This window comes from Xyrauchen texanus, chromosome 17 (assembly GCF_025860055.1).
Source record: "Xyrauchen texanus isolate HMW12.3.18 chromosome 17, RBS_HiC_50CHRs, whole genome shotgun sequence".
In the NCBI taxonomy this organism is placed as follows: Eukaryota; Metazoa; Chordata; class Actinopteri; order Cypriniformes; family Catostomidae; genus Xyrauchen; species Xyrauchen texanus.
Genome location: NC_068292.1, coordinates 21,465,024 through 21,486,452, shown reverse-complemented (window position 1 = coordinate 21,486,452; position 21,429 = coordinate 21,465,024). Strand labels below are relative to the sequence as shown.

Sequence of the window (21,429 nt, the reverse complement as noted above, 5' to 3'; positions counted from 1 at the left end):
TAGCTGAGCCTCGCAGAGATGGTGATCCTAAACGACCACTGAAGAAAATTTGATTAGATTCTTTTATTGTCATTGTAACGGGTACAACAGAATTTTGTTTGGCCCTATCCAAACAGTAGTTTAAGAACAAAATATATATAGAAAATGTGCCATTCAAGCACTATCAATTCATTTAAGTAAAATAAATACACAATAAATATACACATGCACCTATGTATACATTTATATTCATGTACATACATATACACATACAGCACATATACACAAATAGCCAGAGTTAGGAGGGTTATTTTGTATTCCAATACAGATTACAGAATACATGCTGTAAAATGTCATTTGTAATGCATTTCATTAGTTTACTCAAGGTCAGTAACGTATTCTAAACACTTTGGATTACTTCTTCAGCACTGGTAGATTTTTTTAACTGTTTTGACTATAAAAACTCTTCCAGTACAGTAAGACAAAACACACATAAAAACACATTCTCTGAAAAACCTAAATATCTTATTCAGTGTTGTTTCTAAAACAAGATTAATCTAACTGATCTTGTTTTAAGGATTTTTAGATATTTTTACAGGAAAACAACACAAAAATTATTATCAAGACTTCGATTTTGGCCCTAATATCAAAGGTCTTACTAGAAAAAAGAAATTATGATCCAGCGTGAATTTTCTTGATAAAAAATATGATAATGTCTGGTAACGTGCATGTAAAATGGCTAGAAATAGCATTTTAGCTTAGCGTAAAGCTGACAATTTACACAAGGTTTATTTCTATTACTTTTGCTCCAAACTTACTTCTCTTCTCTGTCTGCTCATATGAATGTAACACATCATAAGAAAGTGTTGTCACTGCTGTTCAGATGCACTTTGGATCACATCATTTATATGTATAAATGTTTTCCATCTGAAAGGACTAAATATTAAATGAAACATTGACAATGAATTGCAACGTAACCTTGTTAGTAATCAAAATACTTTTTGAATGTAACTGTATTCTAATTACAAATTATTTAAATTGTAACTGAAGTGGAATACAGTTACTTTTATTTTGTATTTTAAATACCTAATCCCGTTACATGTATTTCATTACTTCCCAACCCTGCATATAGCCTAGTGTATATATATACACACATACATCCATAATATAGACATACCCTCACATGCATACATTCACCCACATGCATACTTTCACTCATGTACACATGAACATTTTCTTTATGTAATTGAGTTGAGGGAGGCTATAGCTCTTGAGGAAAAAAAATATTCCTCAATCTGTTTGTTCATGTGTGTAGTGCCCTATAACATGTTCCAGACGGTGAAAGCTCAAACAGGTAGTGTCCAGAGTGGGTTGGGTCCCTGGCAGAGGTGGAAAGTAACAAATTACAACAACTCATTAAAGTACTTGAGTAAATTTTAACAAACAATTAAACTTTTGTAAGTATAAATAAATAATAGTAATAGTTGAAGTATTCAACTTCACTACAATTATTTTTCACAAAAATGACTGTCAAAAAACACTCATGCGTTTTTTTAAATGATCGTGCGTAACTGTGAAACACTGTACTTAACTGTATGTTTTGTGAGTGTCAAATTCCAACTCATAACAACGACTCGTAACTGAGCAGCTGCAAAAATAGACGTCTTGTCTGTAGAATAAACCAGTCGTAAATGTGGTGATTCGTGCTCGTAAATGAACATTTGTAAAAATACACGTTGTGTCTGCAGACCAACCAGTTTGTAATTATTTGATCCGTACTCTCACAAACAATGCAAATGTTGTCCCTGCCAACTGCTGTGATCATACGTTTTGGAATTTGACACTCACAAAACAAAGTTAAGTAGGCCTACAGTGTTTCACAGTTACGCACGATCATTTAATAAAACGCACGAGTGTTTTTTGACAGTCATTTTATTCCATAGTGTATGAGGTACATTTTAGGAGAATTATAATGATGTTAAGAGAAAATAAAATAGATTTTACAGGTGTAATTTTGTCAAACGCTTTATTTTAATTCTATATTAATATAATTACACATATTATATACTCTTCACCCATCTAGTAAAGTACTTAAACTTGGGAATTAACATTCCTTGCGTTTGAACAGCATATTTACGGGCAAATTGGCTTGTTTTTTTTTTACACATTTCCATTCGCATTCTTCGGTGGGATTCACGAGAGTAGCAGTGCGCGGCTCGACGAATGCAAGTTGTTCAGCTATCAATGCCATGTAGCCTACAATGTAAATACTGAAAATATATGACTTCGTTTCTTTCAACATACTCTGATGTTCATTCGGTTTTTTTTGGACATCTGTTTTCAACATCATTTTTCAAAATAAAAGTCCCACACTGAACGAAATAATTTTTAAATAAATATGAACATTAATTAAATTGTAAAAAATAAATATAAGTAAATAAATTAAAAGTAATACAAAAATATTTTACAACACTTTTAGGTTATTAAATAATATGGTGAAATTAGCTTTATATTAATATGCTCATAAAAAAAAAAATGAAGATTAATTTTAATATCTACTACAATGCAATTTGGTACAAAACACATTTATGGTTATGATTCTATTGATCATAATATAAAAATGGGGTAGTTGTACTTGCTCCAAGGAAACGTACAATATGGCAAATTCCTTGCAATGCAATAGAACTTTAGCATCCCCTCCTAACTTTACTTTTTTGAGTGTCTGCAGAGAAGGTAGGAGAGGTGGGGGTTTAGCTGCTCTTTTTAAAGATGTCTATCAATGTAAGCAAATATCATTTGGGAATTACCCATCTTTCGAATATCTGGGTAGTGTGTTAAAAGGTGCTCCACGCATTTTACTTATCATTATCTAGCCTACAGGCCTCCAAAATACTCTCCAGTCTTTGCTGAGGACTTTACAGAACTGTTATCAACAATTACCTCAGAGTTTGACTGTTTTGCCATTGCTGGAGACTTTAACATTCACATAGATAATGCAGAAACCAATATGACAAAAGAAATCAAAACTGTTTTAAAAACGTTTGATCTGACTCAGCATGTACATGGACCCACACACAATCATGGACACACTCTAGATTTACTTATCAGTAAGGGTCTAAACATTTCATTGATTGTTATCAAGGATGTAGCACTGTCTGATCATTTCTGTATTTTCTTTGATATATTGATCTCTCCTGCCATTGAAGCTAGATCTGTGTCTGTCAAGAAGAGATGCTTAAATGAGAACACTAGTGTACTATTTATGAAGGCTATATCTTTCACACCAAGTATATCTGCTGACTCTGTTGATTTTCTCCTTGATTCTTTTAACTCAAAAGTTAAAAGTGTAATTGATGATATTGCTCCTGTGAAAGTCAGGAAGAAGAGTGGCAGACAAAAAGCACCTTGGCAGCAAAATACACCAACTCAACAGCAGTGCAAAATATGAAAACTTGTAGTCCATTATAACATCTACAAAGACAGCATCCATGCTTTTAATATGGAACTAGGCAAAGCTAGACAGACTTTCTTCTCGAATATTATAAACAGCAACTTAAACAACACACGCACTCTTTTTAAGAATGTAGTGAGACTGACAAACCCCCCAAGCCAGATTCCCAGTGAAATGCTCTCAGACAGCAAGTGCAGTGAGTTTGCTTCTTTCTTCTCTGAAAAAATCAATAATATCAGAAAGGTGATCAGCACATCCTTGAGTTGTGCTGGGGTCAGACAAATCAAACCACAACCTGAGAAAGTAGTTACTATGTCTGATTTCAAAGAAATTGATGGCAAAATTTTGGAAGAAACCGTACAGCACCTTAAAACATCAACCTGCGCCCTTGATGCACTTCCCACATCTTTTTTCAAAAGTGTGTTCAACTGTTTAGAAGCAGATCTCCTAGAAGTGATAAACTCTTCACTTCTCTCTGGGAGTTTTCCAAACTCCCTGAAAACTGCAGTTGTCAAGCCCCTCTTGAAAAAGAGCAATCTGGATAAGACCATATTAAGCAACTATAGACCGATCTCAAATCTTCCTTTCATAGGCAAGATCATTGAAAAAGTTGTCTTCAATCAGCTGAACAAATTATTGAACTCAAATGGATACTTGATACTTGTCAATGACAATTTTCAATCTGGTTTCCGATCGCATCACAGCACAGAGACAGCGCTCATAAAGATAATAAACGATATTCGCTTAAATACTGATACAGGCAAATTATCAGTACTGGTACTACTCGACCTCAGTGCTGCATTTGACACTGTTGATCACAACATACTTCTTGACAGGCTGGAAAACTGGGTGGGGCTTTCTGGGATGGTCCTAAAATGGTTCAAGTCATACTTAGAAGGGAGAGGTTAATATGTGAGTATAGGAGACCATAAGTCTGAGTGGACGTCCATGACATGCGGAGTCCCTCAATGCTCAATTCTTGCGCCACTCCTGTTCAACCTCTATATGCTCCCAATGAGCCAAATAATGAGAAAGAACCAAATTGCTTACCACAGCTATGCAGACGACACACAGATCTACTTAGCCCTATCACCTAACGATTACAGCCCCATTGACTCCCTGTGCCAATGCATTGATGAAGTTAACAGTTGGATGTGCCAAAACTTTCTTCAGTTAAACAAAGACAAAACCGAAGTCATTGTCTTTGGAAACAAATATGAAGTTCTCAAGGTGAATGCATACCTTGACGCTAGGGGTCAAACAACTAAAAATCAAGTCAGGAATCTTGGTGTGTCTCTAGAGTCAGACCTTAGTTTCAGTAGTCATGTCAAAGCAATAACTAAATCAGCATACTATCATCTGAAAAATATTGCAAGAATTAGATGCTTTGTTTCCAGTCAAGACCTAGAGAAACTTGTGCATGCTTTCATCACCAGCAGGGTGGATTATTGTAATGGACTCCTCACTGGCCTTCCCAAAAAGACCATAAGACAGTTGCAGTTCATACAGAACGCTGCTGCCAGGATTCTGAGCAGAACCAGAAAATATGAACATATCACACCAGTCCTCAGGTCTTTACACTGGCTCCCAGTTACATTTAGGATCGATTTTAAAGTATTATTACTGGTATATAAATCACTCAATGGGCTAGAACCTCAATATATTGCAGATATGCTCACTGACTATAAACCCAACAGATCACTCAGATCATTAGGATCACATCAGCTAGAAATACCAAGGGTTCACTGTAAGCAAGGAGAGTCTGCTTTTAGCTATTATGCCAACCGCAGCTGGAACCAGCTTCCAGAAGAGATCAGATGTGCTCCTACAGTAGTCACATCCAGACTCAAAACACATCTGTTTAGCTGTGCATTTACTGAATGAGCACTGTGCCACTGTGTCCGACTGTTTGTACTGTATTTTATTTTATTTTATTCTAAACTGTTTCAATTATTCTTATTTTTTTATTCTTATTTTAATCTCTTCTATGTAAAGCACTTTGAATTACCATTGTGTATTAAATGTGCTATATAAATAAACTTGCCTTGCCTTGCCTTGCCTATAACATTTAAAAAAGTAAAAACTTTCTTTCTGAATGCTAGTGTTATTGTAATCATAGAGTTGCTTGTCTGTTACTTTTTCAGAACCATGTCTGTAATGGACAGTCTATCTTGCATCAAATGGTTCTATTGTGAGTTCACTTGTCACTGCATGCAAGACTCACCCTACAGATGAGAAATGGCGGAAGAGTCACGATGCAACCCATAAGAGAGGCTGGTTCTGTAAGAGGAAGAAAATCAAAACACTACTAAATGTTTGGACTTTCAGAGGATATTGTGTTCATATTTCAGGAGACAAGAGTGAGTGAGGTAAAAAAAAAAAGAGAAGTTACTTTAACATTACAATTTCCTTAACATAAAGTTATGCACAATTAGATGAAGTGTGTCAAGTCAAAACAAGTTTGTTAAAATTATCTTAAAACAATTATTTGAGAAAACAATTGTGTTCAAATTTTGTTTGAACACAATTTGCTGTATGTAATGCCTTTTCCATCTTGTTCCCTCTCACTTTTGAGAAATATTCTGACATTTTTTCATGTATTTTTTCTGTTCATGCTTATGTTAATAAAAAAAAGTCCTTACCACAAGATCTAGATTGACAAAACAGAGTCCTCTGTTGTAACAATTCTGCAGTTTTCATTGGGGTCTGGGGAAAACAATTTTCTTTGAAACCCCACTAGAAATCTAATGATAATCCCAGCTATGGCTCCAGAAGACAGCCCTCCACCTCCTGACAGCCCTGCTCTTCCTGATGGCCATGGCGAAGTCAGAACAGATGAAGACTCAGTTTTAAAATGAAGACATTGTAATTGTATGACTGTGACAGATCAGAGAAAACAAGCACCTTAAACTTCTGAAGTCAACATGTTGAAAATATACAAAGATGCACTGGCCCCCAAAATTATTTGACACTTTTGCACAAATCAATCCTACTTAAAATGTTTGAATGTCATTGCATTATAAAAACAGAACATCAGAGCAAGTGCTAGATTTGTTAACATAACTGAACATATCTTGAATTGACATTTAAGCAATTGGTCTCAACTTAAAGGTGATTTTTAGTGGATGTCTGAAATAATTTCCTCTCAAGTTCACACAGGTGTCGAAGTAGAGAAACCACAGGTGTTATTGGTCACATTAATAAGGACATGTTCCACTGGCAGTGTGTTCCATTCTTTTTGTCCTCATTTTGAACAGAAATCTGATTGGTTTGTCATTTGTGCAAATAAACAAATATATTTGTGAAATATATAGATATGTTTGTGATAAATGTATTTAAAATAAATGGCACTTGGTTTAATATTGTGGAACATATGCAAAGACAATGTACTGTATATTACTGTAAGTGTGGTGTAAGTTTCCAAATACTTTTTGGGCCCATTGTTTAGGATTAGTTTTCCAAGAATGCAAGGTAATCCTTACCTTTAACCATTAAATGATGGATTTGTGAGACAAAAATGACCAAAGGAAAAACTCCCAAAAATAAGCTTTGTGCAATATAGGGAATACTATTGTGAGTAATTTGAAGTTGATTTGACAACTTTAGGTCAAGTGATCTAGAAGTTTAATGTGTATTAACCCGAATGTCAAATGTCAAAAGTTACTTTCTGCAGTCTCTTAAGTGGGTTGAGGGATCGGATTGCGTTTCAGAGGTATACACCTGGTCTTTTCATAATCTGTGAAAAGGCATGAAGTGGCCAAGTGTAAATACCCTCTATATGATGTTGCAGTATCAACGTCATGGGTTTTATTCTTAAATATAGGCTGTAGCTCAATGCACTGTTCGCCACTTTGGATAAACGCGTCTGTCAAATGTATTCAATAGGCTTAATATTGTAATATTTAAAATTTAAAATTACTATTAATATTTCAATAAGAATGTGCTATATGGCGAGAGTGTGTACATTTCCCGGAGTAAACAAGTACATACAACAATAGACAGCACTAGGTGGCACAGTTAGCCGTTTCTCCATTTCTTGACGTTTCCACAATATATGAGGCCAACTCCTGCCTAATGATTGCTTGTTCCTCATGGCTTCTCGCGGTTTGTGTTGGACGCTGTGCTTCTTATTTACTATTGGTAAGAATTTCAAACAATGTTATGCTGTTTATTGTGACCGTGTCCCAGACACTAGGAATATTTTTGAGAATCGACAGACGGCAAACGTCGCAAACTTGCAATTTTATTTATAGTCAGCCAGTCAGTCTTCATAAGTCACAGTAAAGGCACAAAAAGACCTTTAATGATTTGTGATTAAGTTTTGTCTCAACCATTTTCGCTGGAGTCAACAGTTTACCTAATACATGTTATAGAATTTGAGAGGTCTCATTCTTGAAACAATCATTATGGTGGAAAAACAGTAGTTTCACACAAAACTGGATTTGTAGTGTGAAAAATTAAAGATGTAGGCTTAAGCCAAAAAAGTAATACATTATTTTAAAAAGTGAAAATCTAGATGGGTCATATTTGGCTCAAAATTACCTTTATGATGTGATTTTTTTTTTTTTTCACAGTTCAGTTATCAGTTAACTAATTGTTTAAGTTTCTGCATCAACAATTTATCAGAAAAAATATTTACTTTCATTTTAAAAAGCACACTGCTTATAATCAGGGGAAAACACTTGTTTCCGACAAAACTGAATTTGTGAAATCTTTCACAGGTTTATTTTACTCATTATGATGGCATGTGAATAAAACAAGCCATAAAATCAATACACTTCTTAGAATTCTACAAAATTACCATCTGGATAGGTCAAAATATAGGCTTAAATAGACTATCTTGATTTGTGAATTTTTTTTTACTGTTCAGTTTTCGTCTTTTAACCCTTGTTTGAGTGCTTAAGTCAACAATTTACATGAAAAATCAGTGATATAGGCTTTGAGAGGTCACATTCTTGATAATGATAATTATGATTTATGAGTTTAGACCATGTGACAAAATAAGTAACACTGGTGGTGTTCTAGGTCATTTTTGACCAACCATAGGAAATGAATATGAAAGACTTAAACACAGAGCAATAATAACACTAAGCCTAAGTAGTAACACTAAGTAATAATAACACAAAAAAAATCATAAAACACAATGGTTTATTTAAGCTTAGTGTGACATGTCTAGGTGCTCATTTTGTAGAATTATAAGTGTTTCATGTGTTTCAAGAATGTGAAATGTTGACCCCTCTTTTTGAGCCTCCTGTGACCTGTGAAGATCAGTTTTTAGAATTATAAGCTGACTTACTCAAGGCAATGGGGGTAGAGCAGTACAAATCAGGCTATATCTAAAACAAGAACATTTGCATAAACCCAGACTGTGTGTTTGCTAGAAATGTGAAAAGTGAAGTGTGAAAAGTGATGAGCGCTTATTTGTCACCATCCCGACTCATGGACTTAAAACGGGATGACAGGAAAACAAACTGCTGTGAAAACAAAATCACATATCAGACTGGTTAAAGTGGTTTCAGTCTTGGTGTTCAACTTTTGGAGCTATTTGCATTAGAAAATGAAGTGATGTCAAATGTAAACGATTGCAGAGCGTATGATGTCATCTGAATTCACAAATCATGAAGAATAAAATGCAACATTATTTACATGTCTACGACAGCTCATGTTGGGTTTATAGCCTAAGTCTGAATTTCAAACCGAAAAACTATATTTACCGCAGTAGTATACCTAGAGAATAAAACTTAGGACAATATTAGGCATATAACCTATAGACCTACAACAAATATATTATCATAGAAACATTTTTATGAAAAACATTTTTTCTTTTTGGACAGTACTGAAATTTACTTAGTTAGGGTGAGTTTCAGGAAGGTTGATTTTCTGTATTTAAATAATAATTATAATAATAATACTGCCCTCATGTCTAATTTTTCAATATTTCCTCTTCTATCCTGTTTAATACCTACATTTTTTAGGACAGTATGTATGTCAACAGCTGGAGTTTTGGCCGGCTGCTGGAGCAGTAGGTGAAAAAGTACTGCTCGCTCCTGTCAGCGCACCCTCTCCACCATTTGTGGCGATTGAATGGTCATTTGGATCAGTAGACACTATAATAAGGGTTTTACCTAATGGTAACCTTATACTAGGAAAAGGATATGAAGACAGAATCAGTCTGAATCAAACCACTTTGTCTCTGGAGCTCCGGAACCTGACACTGACTGATTCTGGAAATTACAGATTGAGTGTATTTACAGAGTCCGAGTCTGCTGCTGGAGAAACTTTACTATATGTGTTTGGTGAGTGTGATCAAAGGGATTATCCATTTTTTCTTTAAATAGCCAATATATAGCATGTTCAATCATCATGACATCAATTTGTAAGCGGACTTGGAAGGCTAATTCGCCATTGGTTCCCTCTTTCTAATGGGTTTTTAGAATAGCAAGTTTTTATTTATGTATTATAAATTATTTAAATCTGGAATATTCCTTGAATTAATTCGGCAGATGTTCGTAGCCAGACACACAAGGCCAATTTTAGCTGTCTATTTTAACTTGGTGTGACAAGGTGGAGGGTGGGGGGCGGGTCGTTATGCTACACACCCAGCTCCTAATCGGGCTAATCAAGCCTCAGTGAGGGAAAAGCTAACACGGAGTGGCAGTGGGAGAGAGAGAGAGAGAGAGAGAGAGAAAAAAAAACACTTACTCGCCGGTACTCTGATACGCCATAGCTTGGTCCTCAGCCACTTTTCCACCCTCTAACTGATGACAGCTGTGCCTCCCCAGACGGATCGGAGGCAGACCTCCGGCCCCTGGCGGACAGAACGCCCCGCCACGTTTTTGGTGGACGGTAGGTGTCTCCCCCGCCCCTGGTTGATTGGGAGCCCCTCGCGGTCGGCGGCTGTTCCTCCACTTCCAGGTGGCCAGGATCCTATGGCGGATGGCCGCGGCTGCTCTGTCGGGGTGGATTGTAGTGGCGAGGTCTCTACTACGCCGCATCCCTCCTCCTTCCTGGATATTGGCACCAGTGTAAAGGGACTAATGGAAAGGAGGAGGCGAGAACCGGCTTGACAATATAAATAATATTTTAATGAAGAACTTAACCAAAAAGACAAACACACAAAGGTGTCGGACAGCTGCCTGTAAATCTCTCTCTCTGTCCCACTGCAGTCTCCAGTCGGCCTCTATCCCTCTTTGAGGCTTGATTATCCTGATTAGGGGCCGGGTGTGTTGCATCACGACCCGGCCCCTCACTCCGCCCTGTCACACCTTGTCTCATAGAATGAATGTTATAATTTTTTTTACTTTAACTTTTACATTATTTGAAAAACATTACACTTTAACACTTGTATTACAGACCCAACTAAATATAGCTACACACTTATTCCAGAATGAATACTTTGTTTGGTAGCTCATCTGATTAGAGTGTTGTACTTTGGACTCGTGGTTGGACCATGCTGCGAGTCCAACTGAAGACACACTAAAGTTAAAATGCCATAGTAGTGTCAAGAAATGACACGGTTGCTTCAGAAATTTTGCTTTTCATTCTGAATTTCATGACAAATAACTGTTGGAATCAGAAATAACTGACAAGGTCATGCAACAGCACACTCTTTTTGTTGTTTACAAACATGAGTTTGTAACATGATAAAACAAGAGTCTTTATTTGTATTCCATTTAGTGCCTACTAAATTAAGACACATTTTTTAGATCCACTGCCTTTATTTCTCTCTTACTCATACAGAAAGAATATCTGGTGCTAGACTTATTGGTCCAACAGAGTTGTTAATTGAGGATGAATCATCTGCTAATGTGACCTCTGAGGGAACTGGTACCATCACCTCTGTACTTTGGATGAAAGATAATAATCCTCTGTCTCCTAGCAACAACATCAACTTCTCATCTGATAACAGATCAGTGTTGATCAATCCAGTGAGAAGATCAGACAGTGGAGAATATCAATGTACATTAAGAAACCCTGCAAGCTATGAGACTGCAAAACTCAGCCTTACCATCAACTGTGAGTGTTTAAAGATGATGATATATGCTTTACCTGCATGAAGTTTATGTTCTTCATATCTCTGTTTTCCCTCTAAAAATGAGTCATGTCTGTGTCATAGATGGACCAGAAGATGTTCGTATTAATGGTCAAAATGAGGTGGGTTTAGGTGATCCTGTGTCGCTGTCTTGCTCTGGAAATTCTGTACCTCCTGCTACATTCACCTGGAAGTTTAACGGGACAAACACCACTGTGACAACAGACAAATATACCATTAATGAGACAGACTTCACACACAGTGGGGAGTACATCTGCACAGCCTGGAATTATGTTACAAATAGACATGTCTCACAAATCCATAATTTAATAGTTAAAGGTAAGTGATACCTTGCACTCTTGGAAAACTAACCCTAAGTGTGTTTTCATCTTTTTACATATCAACTGCTTTGACCATCACCCACTTATACCAAGCCTACTGTGATAACATTTAGGAAAGATTATCAATCATGCTGGAGATGTTATACTCATTTAAACCTACATCTAATATTTGTGGAAATATTACAATACATATACAAATATGGAAATTGTATATAGCCTTTAATGCACCAAAAGTTAACTTGAAATATGAAATTATAGATAATTAACAATGAATTCATGCAGAAATTATGATAGCTTTGGTAAGACTAATTAAAGCTGAAGTATGGAATTTCTCTGACACTTGTGCCACTAAACAGAATTGCAAAAATAAACAATGTTTATATAACTTTCCTAATATGCCCCATCCGCTGTTCTTCATACAGTCAGATAGGCCCCAACTCATGCCATTGGTTGAGTAACGTTGTTGGGTGTGGTCTAACGGGTCACCCAAACAAACACAAAGACAGTGTTTACAATTTTCGAGAAAATTAACCTATGAATGGCTTACTTAGTTGTCTTTGCATATTAATCTGATATATTAGGACGTTTTTTTAACACTGAAAAAGTTACATACTTCAGCTTTAATGAAAGTAACACAAACAAATGCATGTAATGTAAATGCACACAATGTGAATCCTAATTAGGGACTCTCATGTTGCCTACATTTTTGTTTCTTTGGCTGGAAGCTGAAAAGATGCTCACAGAACAGCATTAAAATTACAGACATCAGTACTGAACTACTCATAGACCTATCTAAATATAAAAAAATAATCTGGTTAGAGTTCTAGGCACTGTGTACTTTCCCTTAAGCAACGTGCAATTTGTGACTGCCATGTAAACAAGCTACTTTGGTTATTGGAAGAAGGAAGAAGTGGAGGAGGATGGGCAAGAGAGGGTATTGATCTTTGCACTCTGATCTCACACACACACTCACTCTGATCTCCTTTGTTAACTATAGTTAAATAATTTATTTAGGTCTATTTTATATGTTTTAAATTGCACGGTCATTCTATTCACATATGTCTTACAAAATCTGTTAAACAAGAACATATAATAGTTAGGCGTACACAAACCGCATAGACTGCCTTTTGATTTAAATCTTTTTTTCGACAATTTTTTATCTTCTAAATATTTCAGATAAATTAATCAAATATTAATTTAATCTGTCCCTCCTTTTCTTAAAGTATAAAAAGCAAAAATCTGGACTACAGTGAAGCATTTTCAATTGAAGTGAATGGGGCCACTCGTAAATGTATTACATGCAACTAAAGCATATTTTTCTCACGTTATTCACAGTTTATCAGAGACAAAAGGACATTTAATAAATCATAATGTTATGTAAGGAATCATTTAATTATTAAAAAGTAATGCACACCCTGTGATGGTATTGCGGCCACGACATGAAGCCTCGTGCCTGCGGCCAAATCACAGCCATGATACGCACACTTGTGCATGTGATATTGCTTTAGAAACTTTCAGCACCTCAGCAAGATTTGGCAGTGTTTTAATACTATTTTCATGTTGAGAAGACAAACTCCTGGTCATATTGGCGAATGTTTTGGCTGTAGTTCAGCACCTTTGACCGGACAGCTCCCAGAACAAAGCAAATTAAAGGTGCAGTAAGCATGGAATTGTATGCAGAAATCATTCCTTCTCGCTGATAGATATCACTGAAATGGTGCTTTCTCTAACACGATGCCTCAAACTTGTGGAAGTTCCAAACAATTTCACATTTCTTACAGCACCTTTAAGTTGTACTTAAAAGAATATTTCAGGTTCAACACAAGTTAATATCAATCAACATCATTTGTGGCATAATGTTGATTTCATATTAATTTCATCTTGTTCCTCTTCTTTAAAAATATATTATGCATATGTTGAAATATTATCAGGGAAATCACTCAACACTTCATGCTCCATTCACTCCCATTCACGCATTGAACGTGGGAGAACGCAAGCAGATGCGAAGAAATCTCGTAGTTTGCTCAAAACCCCTGGGCCCATGTTGAACCGTCAAGGTTATCAAACTTCAAAGTACAGTTCCTGAGTTCCTGACCAAAGGCTGTTCTTTTTAAATGGATGTTAATGGAGAAGATGCGTTAGTATGCCGAATAAGCTGCTTTTGTAAGAAACAACTCATTGCTTAATGGATTAAGCACCTGTCCGCTAATCTTCAACATGTTTTACACTAAACAATCCTTTTGGAATGAACTACAGTGCATCCGGAAAGTATTCACAGCACTTCACTTTTTCCACATTTTGTTATGTTACAGCCTTATTCCAAAATGGATTGTTTATTTTCCTCAAAATTCTACAAACAATACACCATAATGACAACGTGAAAGAAGTTTGTTTCTTTAAATCTTTGCAAATTTATTAAAAATAAAAAATGAAAAAATCACATGTACATAAGTATTCACAGCCTTTGCCATGACACTCAAAATTGAGCTCAGGTGCATCCTGTTTCCACTGATCATCCTTGAGATGTTTCTACAACTTGATTGGAGTCCACCTGTGGTAAATTCAGTTGATTGGACATGATTCGGAAATGCACACACCTGTCTATATAAGGTCTCACAGTTAACAGTGCATCTCAGAGCACAAACCAAGCCATGAAGTCCAAGGAATTGTCTGTAGACCTCCGAGACAGGACTGTATCAAGGCACAGATCTGAGGAAGGATACAGAAACATTTCTACAGCATTGAATAAATGGAAGAAGTTTGGAACCACCAGGACTCTTCCTAGAGCTGGCCACCTGGCCAATCTGAGCGATCAGTGGAGAAGGGCCTTAGTCATGGAGGTGACCAAGAACCTGATGGTCACTCTGACAGAGCTCCAACATTTCTCTGTGGAGAGAGAAACTTCCAGAAGAACAACCATCTCTGCAGCACTCCACCAATCAGGCCTGTATGGTAGAGTGGCCAGACTGAAGTCACTCCTCAGTAAAAGGCACATGACAGCCCACCTTGAGTTTGCCAAAAGGCTAAAGGACTCTCAGACCATGATAAACAAAATTCTCTGGTCTGATGAAACAAAGATTGAACTCATTGGCCTGAATGGCAAGTGTCATGTCTGGAGGAAACCAGGCACCGCTCATCACCTGGCCAATACCATCCCTACAGTGAAGCATGGTGGTGGAGCATCATGCTGTGGGGATGTTTTTCAGTGGCAGGAACTGGGAGAATAGTCAGGATCCAGGGAAAGATGAATGCAGCAATGTACAGAGACACCCTTGATGAAAACCTGCTCCAGAGCGCTTTGGACCTCAGACTATATTTGGCGATATCACTTATTTTCTTTTCGATCTGATTCCACTCTTTTCAAGTCCAATATCATCAATACAGATACCAATATCGATACTTCTAAAAAATGTTTTGCAATTCTTGGGATAAAATGGGTCATTTAAAATATTACTTTTAGTCATAATTATTCATAAGAAGAAAATTATTAGACTTCTGTTTGTTTACCATTCGTTATGTTATTATAATTTACTCCATAATCTGTTTCTCTGATTTTCTATCATTACCAATACAAGGCAATGATGTCTCTTGTTTGAACGAGTTTTGATGGAACAAGCACTTGTCTGCTTGTGTCTTTCAGCATGAATGTTAAGATGAGTGGAAGAATAAATAGTTCCCATCCTGCACAAGTATTTGCTAATATAGTCAAATCCTTTTTATTTCACTTTGAAGCTTATGATTATTGTTCATTTTAACCAAATAATATCCCTAGTTTAAATTTTTATTTTTATTTTAGAATCTATATTTTTGTGTGAGGATCAATATTTCTGATACAACATTAGTACTTTATTGATTACTTTACGATCGATTTGCCAATCCCTGTATTGCAGTATAAAATAATCTGAATTGGAGTGACTTGCCTTCAGCCACGTACACACTGCAGATAAATTTGGTTGTCAGTTCCCCTTTTAGTGCTTAATCCTGTTCTGTACACCCACAGTTCAGTAAAATACAGTAGTGGCAACCTCATTCTAAAACCGAAAAAAGCCCTGAAAAAATCAGGTAGTGACAACCGCATTCCACGCTATTTATACAGAACTAAACTGAAGAACTAGTTGTTAATGATGTGTGAATGTGACGCTTATCATTTATAAAAGCACTTGCATTAATTCTTCTGTTAAAACTCTTTGTTATTAGAGCTGTAAAGTTGTTTAAATCATAATTTGCACAGTCATTTTAGGGTTTTAGGGTTGACATTACATCATCATGGGAACAAAGTTGTAAAATTGGCTATAACTTTACTCAAAAAAGGTTAGTAAGTTATTATTTTCACACAAAAATTATGTTTACATGAATATCCTATGTCTTGTGGCCAAACTTTTGAAACAGTGAGTATTTTAACATTACGTTAAAACACTCTTTTCATAACATTATAACGCATTAATACAATCATACACTTTCATTGTAAGTGCCTCACTGGAACCTCAATTTTTGCTTTTTTTTTAAAGAAAAGGGGGGACAAATCAAAAAGAGTAAAAGATCAATTTTATGCCACAACGCTGTCGATTGAACTTAACTTGTGTTGAACCAGGAATGTTCATTTACAGTCCAGAGCGTGTGCGCTGTTTAACAACAGCCGCTTAGAGCACGTGACCAAAACACAGTGATTTCTGTCAACAACATCTAACTAAATATTGCCGTATGATAATACAATTCTCGTGAATAATCTTTTTGCTCGAAAACAGCGAACACAAAACTGACTAAACTGGTGGAATTCATGTTCACGTTTGATAAGATTATGGCTACACTTGCCAATCATCGCAATTGTGGGAGTCCGTCCTGTATAGACCTTATCAGAGACTATTTTGCAGAGACGGGTACTTCTATTAAAATGAATGGGAGAAATTGGAATGTCCAACCAAGGAGCTTTAAGTGCCCAACGGTCAACGGATGTAGAACGAAGGTCCTGCCTTACAGCTAAAAGACCAAATCACCATTTGGATACAGACATTGTCTGTCAATCAACTCGAGAACACACATCCACATTCGCTATACAAGCTGGGAAAATTGCGTTTTTTTGATGTAATATGAGGTAAAGTGACAATTTATGATACCAGTTTTGTCAGATTTTGTAATCTGATTGATTGTAATCTTGACCAACCGTTTTTGAGGTTTCAGTGTTCCCCCATTCAAGTAGATAGGAGCTGAAGTATAAATGCTAAATGGATTAAAGCTGTATAAAGCTCCTTGATCATATCTGATTTTCCACAACTCATGTTGTTTGGAGTCTTTGAATACTGATTGTTCTTAGACAGATATTTTATCAATGTTTTGTACACAGAACGATCCTAAAACACTTCAAACTGCATTACAGCACATTGAAGAGAAAGGCTTCTATATACTTCATACGAAATTTAACTGGTGTGTCATAATTTTTAACAAAATCTGGCCAAAAAGGTGTCTTTGACTTCATTTTGGTGGTTCGTAACAGCTGCTGGGGCGAGCTATTAGGAAAACTTCTGACTGGCTGCTAAACACATTCTTCTCTTGCAGATGATCCACATCATCTGTGACCAAAAGCTCCACGTACCTTTTTTACAAATAATAAAAATCATCATTGAGTGGTTAAAACTTATTTTACTGACCTCATGTGAATTCTACTCATACAAAGAGGCATAAAGTCATTGATAACACATTTTATTGTCACTTTAGTTGAAACCATCCCACAGCGGTGGGGCAGGTGTTTGAATGTTCGGAAACAGTATACCGTTGCTCAGCTGTTTAGAACCTCTATTTACCCTTTAACAAAGAATGAATAAGATAATATCAAGGCCTTATGTCTCTCACAGCCTCATTGTCATTCCCATTAAAAATCAAAGATGGCACTAGTGTGAATAAGGCCTATTCCATACACATATGGAACGACAATTTAATCTATTCACTCCAGCATTTAAATGCGGTTGTCCCTCTCGAAACTTTGTAGTGTGTATGTGGCCTTCATTATGTGTGGTTTTAAAATGTTATTTTGTTTTCATAAAGTTCAGATATAATTTCAAAGTGCGTTATGATTAGCATTGTTACTGTACATGATCATGGTCTGTTGTTTCCTGTATTTTTTCCATAGTTGGTGGTGGAGGAGGTGGGCTGACAACAGGAGAGATAATTGGAATTGTCATTGGAGTTTTGGCAGTTGCATGCATTTGTGGTTTGACTGTCTATTTGATCAAAACTAAGAAAATGTGAGCTTTGTGCTTTGAAAGTGTCATGTGTTTCAAAATTGATATTTAGCATAGATTTTATCACAATGTTAATTTGTCAGTGAGTGTATTTGTCAACTTGTATCAGGTTCCAAAATGTCTGTAATAATTTTGTCAAGATATACTGTACATGGCTTTCAACCTTGGAACGTAATTGTGTCCAATGACTTTTTGTGAAAACCTGTTAATATTTAGGTAATATTCCATACAATATCACAAAATTTAAGTGGCCATAGTCTGACAAAAAATAATGGTTAAAAAAAATAAATGACCATTTGTAACGCAGATTGTTTGTTTTTTCACTGTAGCCCAAAACTCAGTCTAGGACGAAGTGGACCACCCAGTGGAGGTATGTTTGTGGTTTGGGTAGTTGACGCAAAACATGTCCATAGATTTATTTATTTTTTTCAACATTAAGGTTTTAAAATGTATATGAATATACTGTATAAGGTAAAGCGTATATAAAGTGGCTGTCAGCATTCCGTTTCAGTTTTTCAACATGTCCAATCACCTTTTTTGCCTTTACTAGTAAATGTTTTAAAAATATTCCAAATAGTCTTAAAAAGAGGTCATAAAATCTGCATGCATAATAGTTATAAAAGAATGAACAAAATGCTGTTTAAAACAGTTTTGGATGGAGTACAGCATATAGCAATTTATTAGTATTTCATGTGAACTATGAATTTATTCATAATGCCAACATATGTATGTGCATTCTGATTAAAACTACACAAATGACTTGTTTTCTTTTTAATGGATATATTTGTTTTAGCTCATGGAGTAGATGTATTGGGTGTCTTCACCAATTATAGCAAGACTGACCATAAAAATACCACTTCCAAAATCCTATAATAGGAGCTTTTTTAAATTTTGAATGAAAAACTCTTTTCTTTTTCTAACAGAACCACAAAGCAGACAGGAGCCTGTGAGTGACTAACATTTTTTCTTTTCTCCTGTAAACCATGTTTACCTTTTATCTCATTAATACCAGAGCTGAAATTGTAAATCTGAAGGCATATTCCACATTCCAAAGTATATAGGAAAGGGTCTTACATGTTAGTAGTTGTAAACTGAGAATAATGAGCTATTCCGAGCCTTCTGTCTCTTGGCTATTCATGTTATAATGGTAATAAAACGTTATGGCCAATTTGTGGCCAAGAGCAAAAGGGATGACTATTTTTTACTATTCTATCATTATTTACATATTAAAATGCTATGGCTATGATAGCTATTGATATTACAAAAATCCAATAATTATAATGGCCATTACCACTATTTAATTGTGAGTTTCTGTTCCACCATCGAATATTAACAGCAAAATTCTTCTATCACACACAACCTAATTGGCATCGTGTTTCATGCAAATTTCAATTGTTATTTTTCACCCCTAGGACTTGAACTATACAGATATGAGTCATATCCAAAAGAGAGAGAATGGAAAGAGAGTGATTCAAGGTAACATGCGTGAATCTAGTGTGGAGTATGCAGAAATAAACACGGGGGTTCAAACAAGCCAAGGGCCGGGAAGACAGGTGAGCAGTTCCATATGTGTGCTTTGGCTGCAACACAATTTTATCTCACAAACTTGAGTTTACTCTGCCCTGTATGATTGCAATACAAAATAAGTACATTTCTTTGTTAGTTTTTATAACATGCTTGTGTAATGTCTGCATTCAGGTACCAAAACCCTCTTCCTAACCAGATGAATCCACCTATGCACAGGCGAGGAAGTGAAGGCACACCTTTACCCAACTGAAACCCATTTACTGCACTGAGCGTGAATGTACATTTACACTTTCAATTTTGAAATTGCACTATAGAGTTTTATTCCATTGTATTATTGTTGTGAAAAACAGTTGAACTTTTATTATGATTTTGGGTTAAATACAAGATCTACAAGATGATAGTTTTTCAAAATAAAACATGTGTATATGCATATTACAGAAATATTTTAATTGTATATCCAATGTCCTAATATCCACTGTGTCATATGCATCACCATGCCTTTTAACTATTCTTGTTATATAATGTTGTGGATAATGTCATTAGAAGAACAGTTTTTCCCCCTCATTTCACAGTCACAAATATTAACATATGCCTTTCTGTACCAACTCAAGAGAGAGAGAAGATCAGTGTCATCGTCAACAGTATATTGGCCCATCTTAAGAAGTTAAATGTTACTTGTAGACTGAGAGAAATGTTCATGCCTTAAACATGAAGACAGGTATATTAAAGTACAAAGAAGCATATCAGAAAAGAGAAGAAATGTTTGGTAACTATGTACAGACCCACAGTGTCTGCTTTCACATTGGGATGCTTGTTCTACACATTCCCTGCCCCTTGTGTGTTTGTTTATACTAATACTTACTAATTTTACCATGTCTTTTTCCAATCCATTTCCTGGATTTCCTCAGAATTTCCCCCAAATCAGGACAAAATGTGAAAAAGAAATATACAGATTCCAGTACAACATGCAACTTATTGTCTTTAAAACTCTTTGGTGTCCATGATTGTGCCAAGTGTAGTTTTTATTTGCAAGATTTTGTTTTTATTTGCATCATACATCAATATCTCAGAAATCATTCGACTTGTACTTCTGCATTGTTTCTTAATTGCACCAGGATGATAAAAAGTATATAAATATATGATCATTAGGAAATAGAGCACAAATGTTGCATTTATTGCCATATTAACCTTAAAACATTAACCCCTCCACGGCACTTTGCTCAACTTTACTCAGGGACGTTAATTGAGGAAGTGGCTTTGAGATGTTTTGTCTTGGATGATTTGATAAGCAAATTACATTTATTATTTACTAACATTTGTGAAGCCGTACAGTTTATTATATACATTTTATTTGTATATACTGCAATATGTACTGTTTCCTAAATTACCCAATTTTGTAATTTCATTTTTCATTGTCTCTTTTAATGTGATTGTCAGATTAAGGTTATTTTCCATTGTAAAACAAAAGCTTAATTTCTTGCACATTTCACCTTCTGGTTCTGTTTTTAGCTTGTCTTTTAGCGCTGGTGTTATGACACCATACGAGACAAGGGTGTTAAACTTTAACTTTGAAAGGGCTGTTTCATAGCAATATACATGGTCTTCCTAATAAATGTTGATAGAATTGTGTGACCTTTGAACATGTTCATAGACTCATAGACCTAGATTATAAGCGTGATTAATCTTTATGATCCTCATATGAGAAACAGTGTAAGACAAAATCATGATGTATTTCTGTTCAATATGTTGTTTCAGTTCTTTTGATCTTCGTTGCCGCTTTAGTGTGAAGCATTCAATACTTTCTCAAGACTCAATTTTTGAAATAATATTGAATCTTGTTAGATAAAGTGTGTGCCATGAATT

General features: G+C 35.7%; 1 protein-coding gene across 1 annotated transcript; it reads left to right on the top strand.

Annotated features, from left to right (window-relative positions):
- Window positions 1-6,192: 6,192 nt before the first annotated feature.
- LOC127657640 (carcinoembryonic antigen-related cell adhesion molecule 20-like) lies at window positions 6,193-19,822 on the top strand. The gene is made up of 9 exons (XM_052146506.1): window positions 6,193-6,255; window positions 9,426-9,726; window positions 11,171-11,446; window positions 11,547-11,801; window positions 17,928-18,042; window positions 18,369-18,409; window positions 18,963-18,985; window positions 19,452-19,592; window positions 19,738-19,822. The coding sequence occupies exons 1-9, from the start codon at window positions 6,193-6,195 to the stop codon at window positions 19,756-19,758; spliced, it is 1,236 nt and encodes a 411-aa protein (XP_052002466.1). The 3' UTR covers window positions 19,759-19,822.
- Window positions 19,823-21,429: the final 1,607 nt, after the last annotated feature.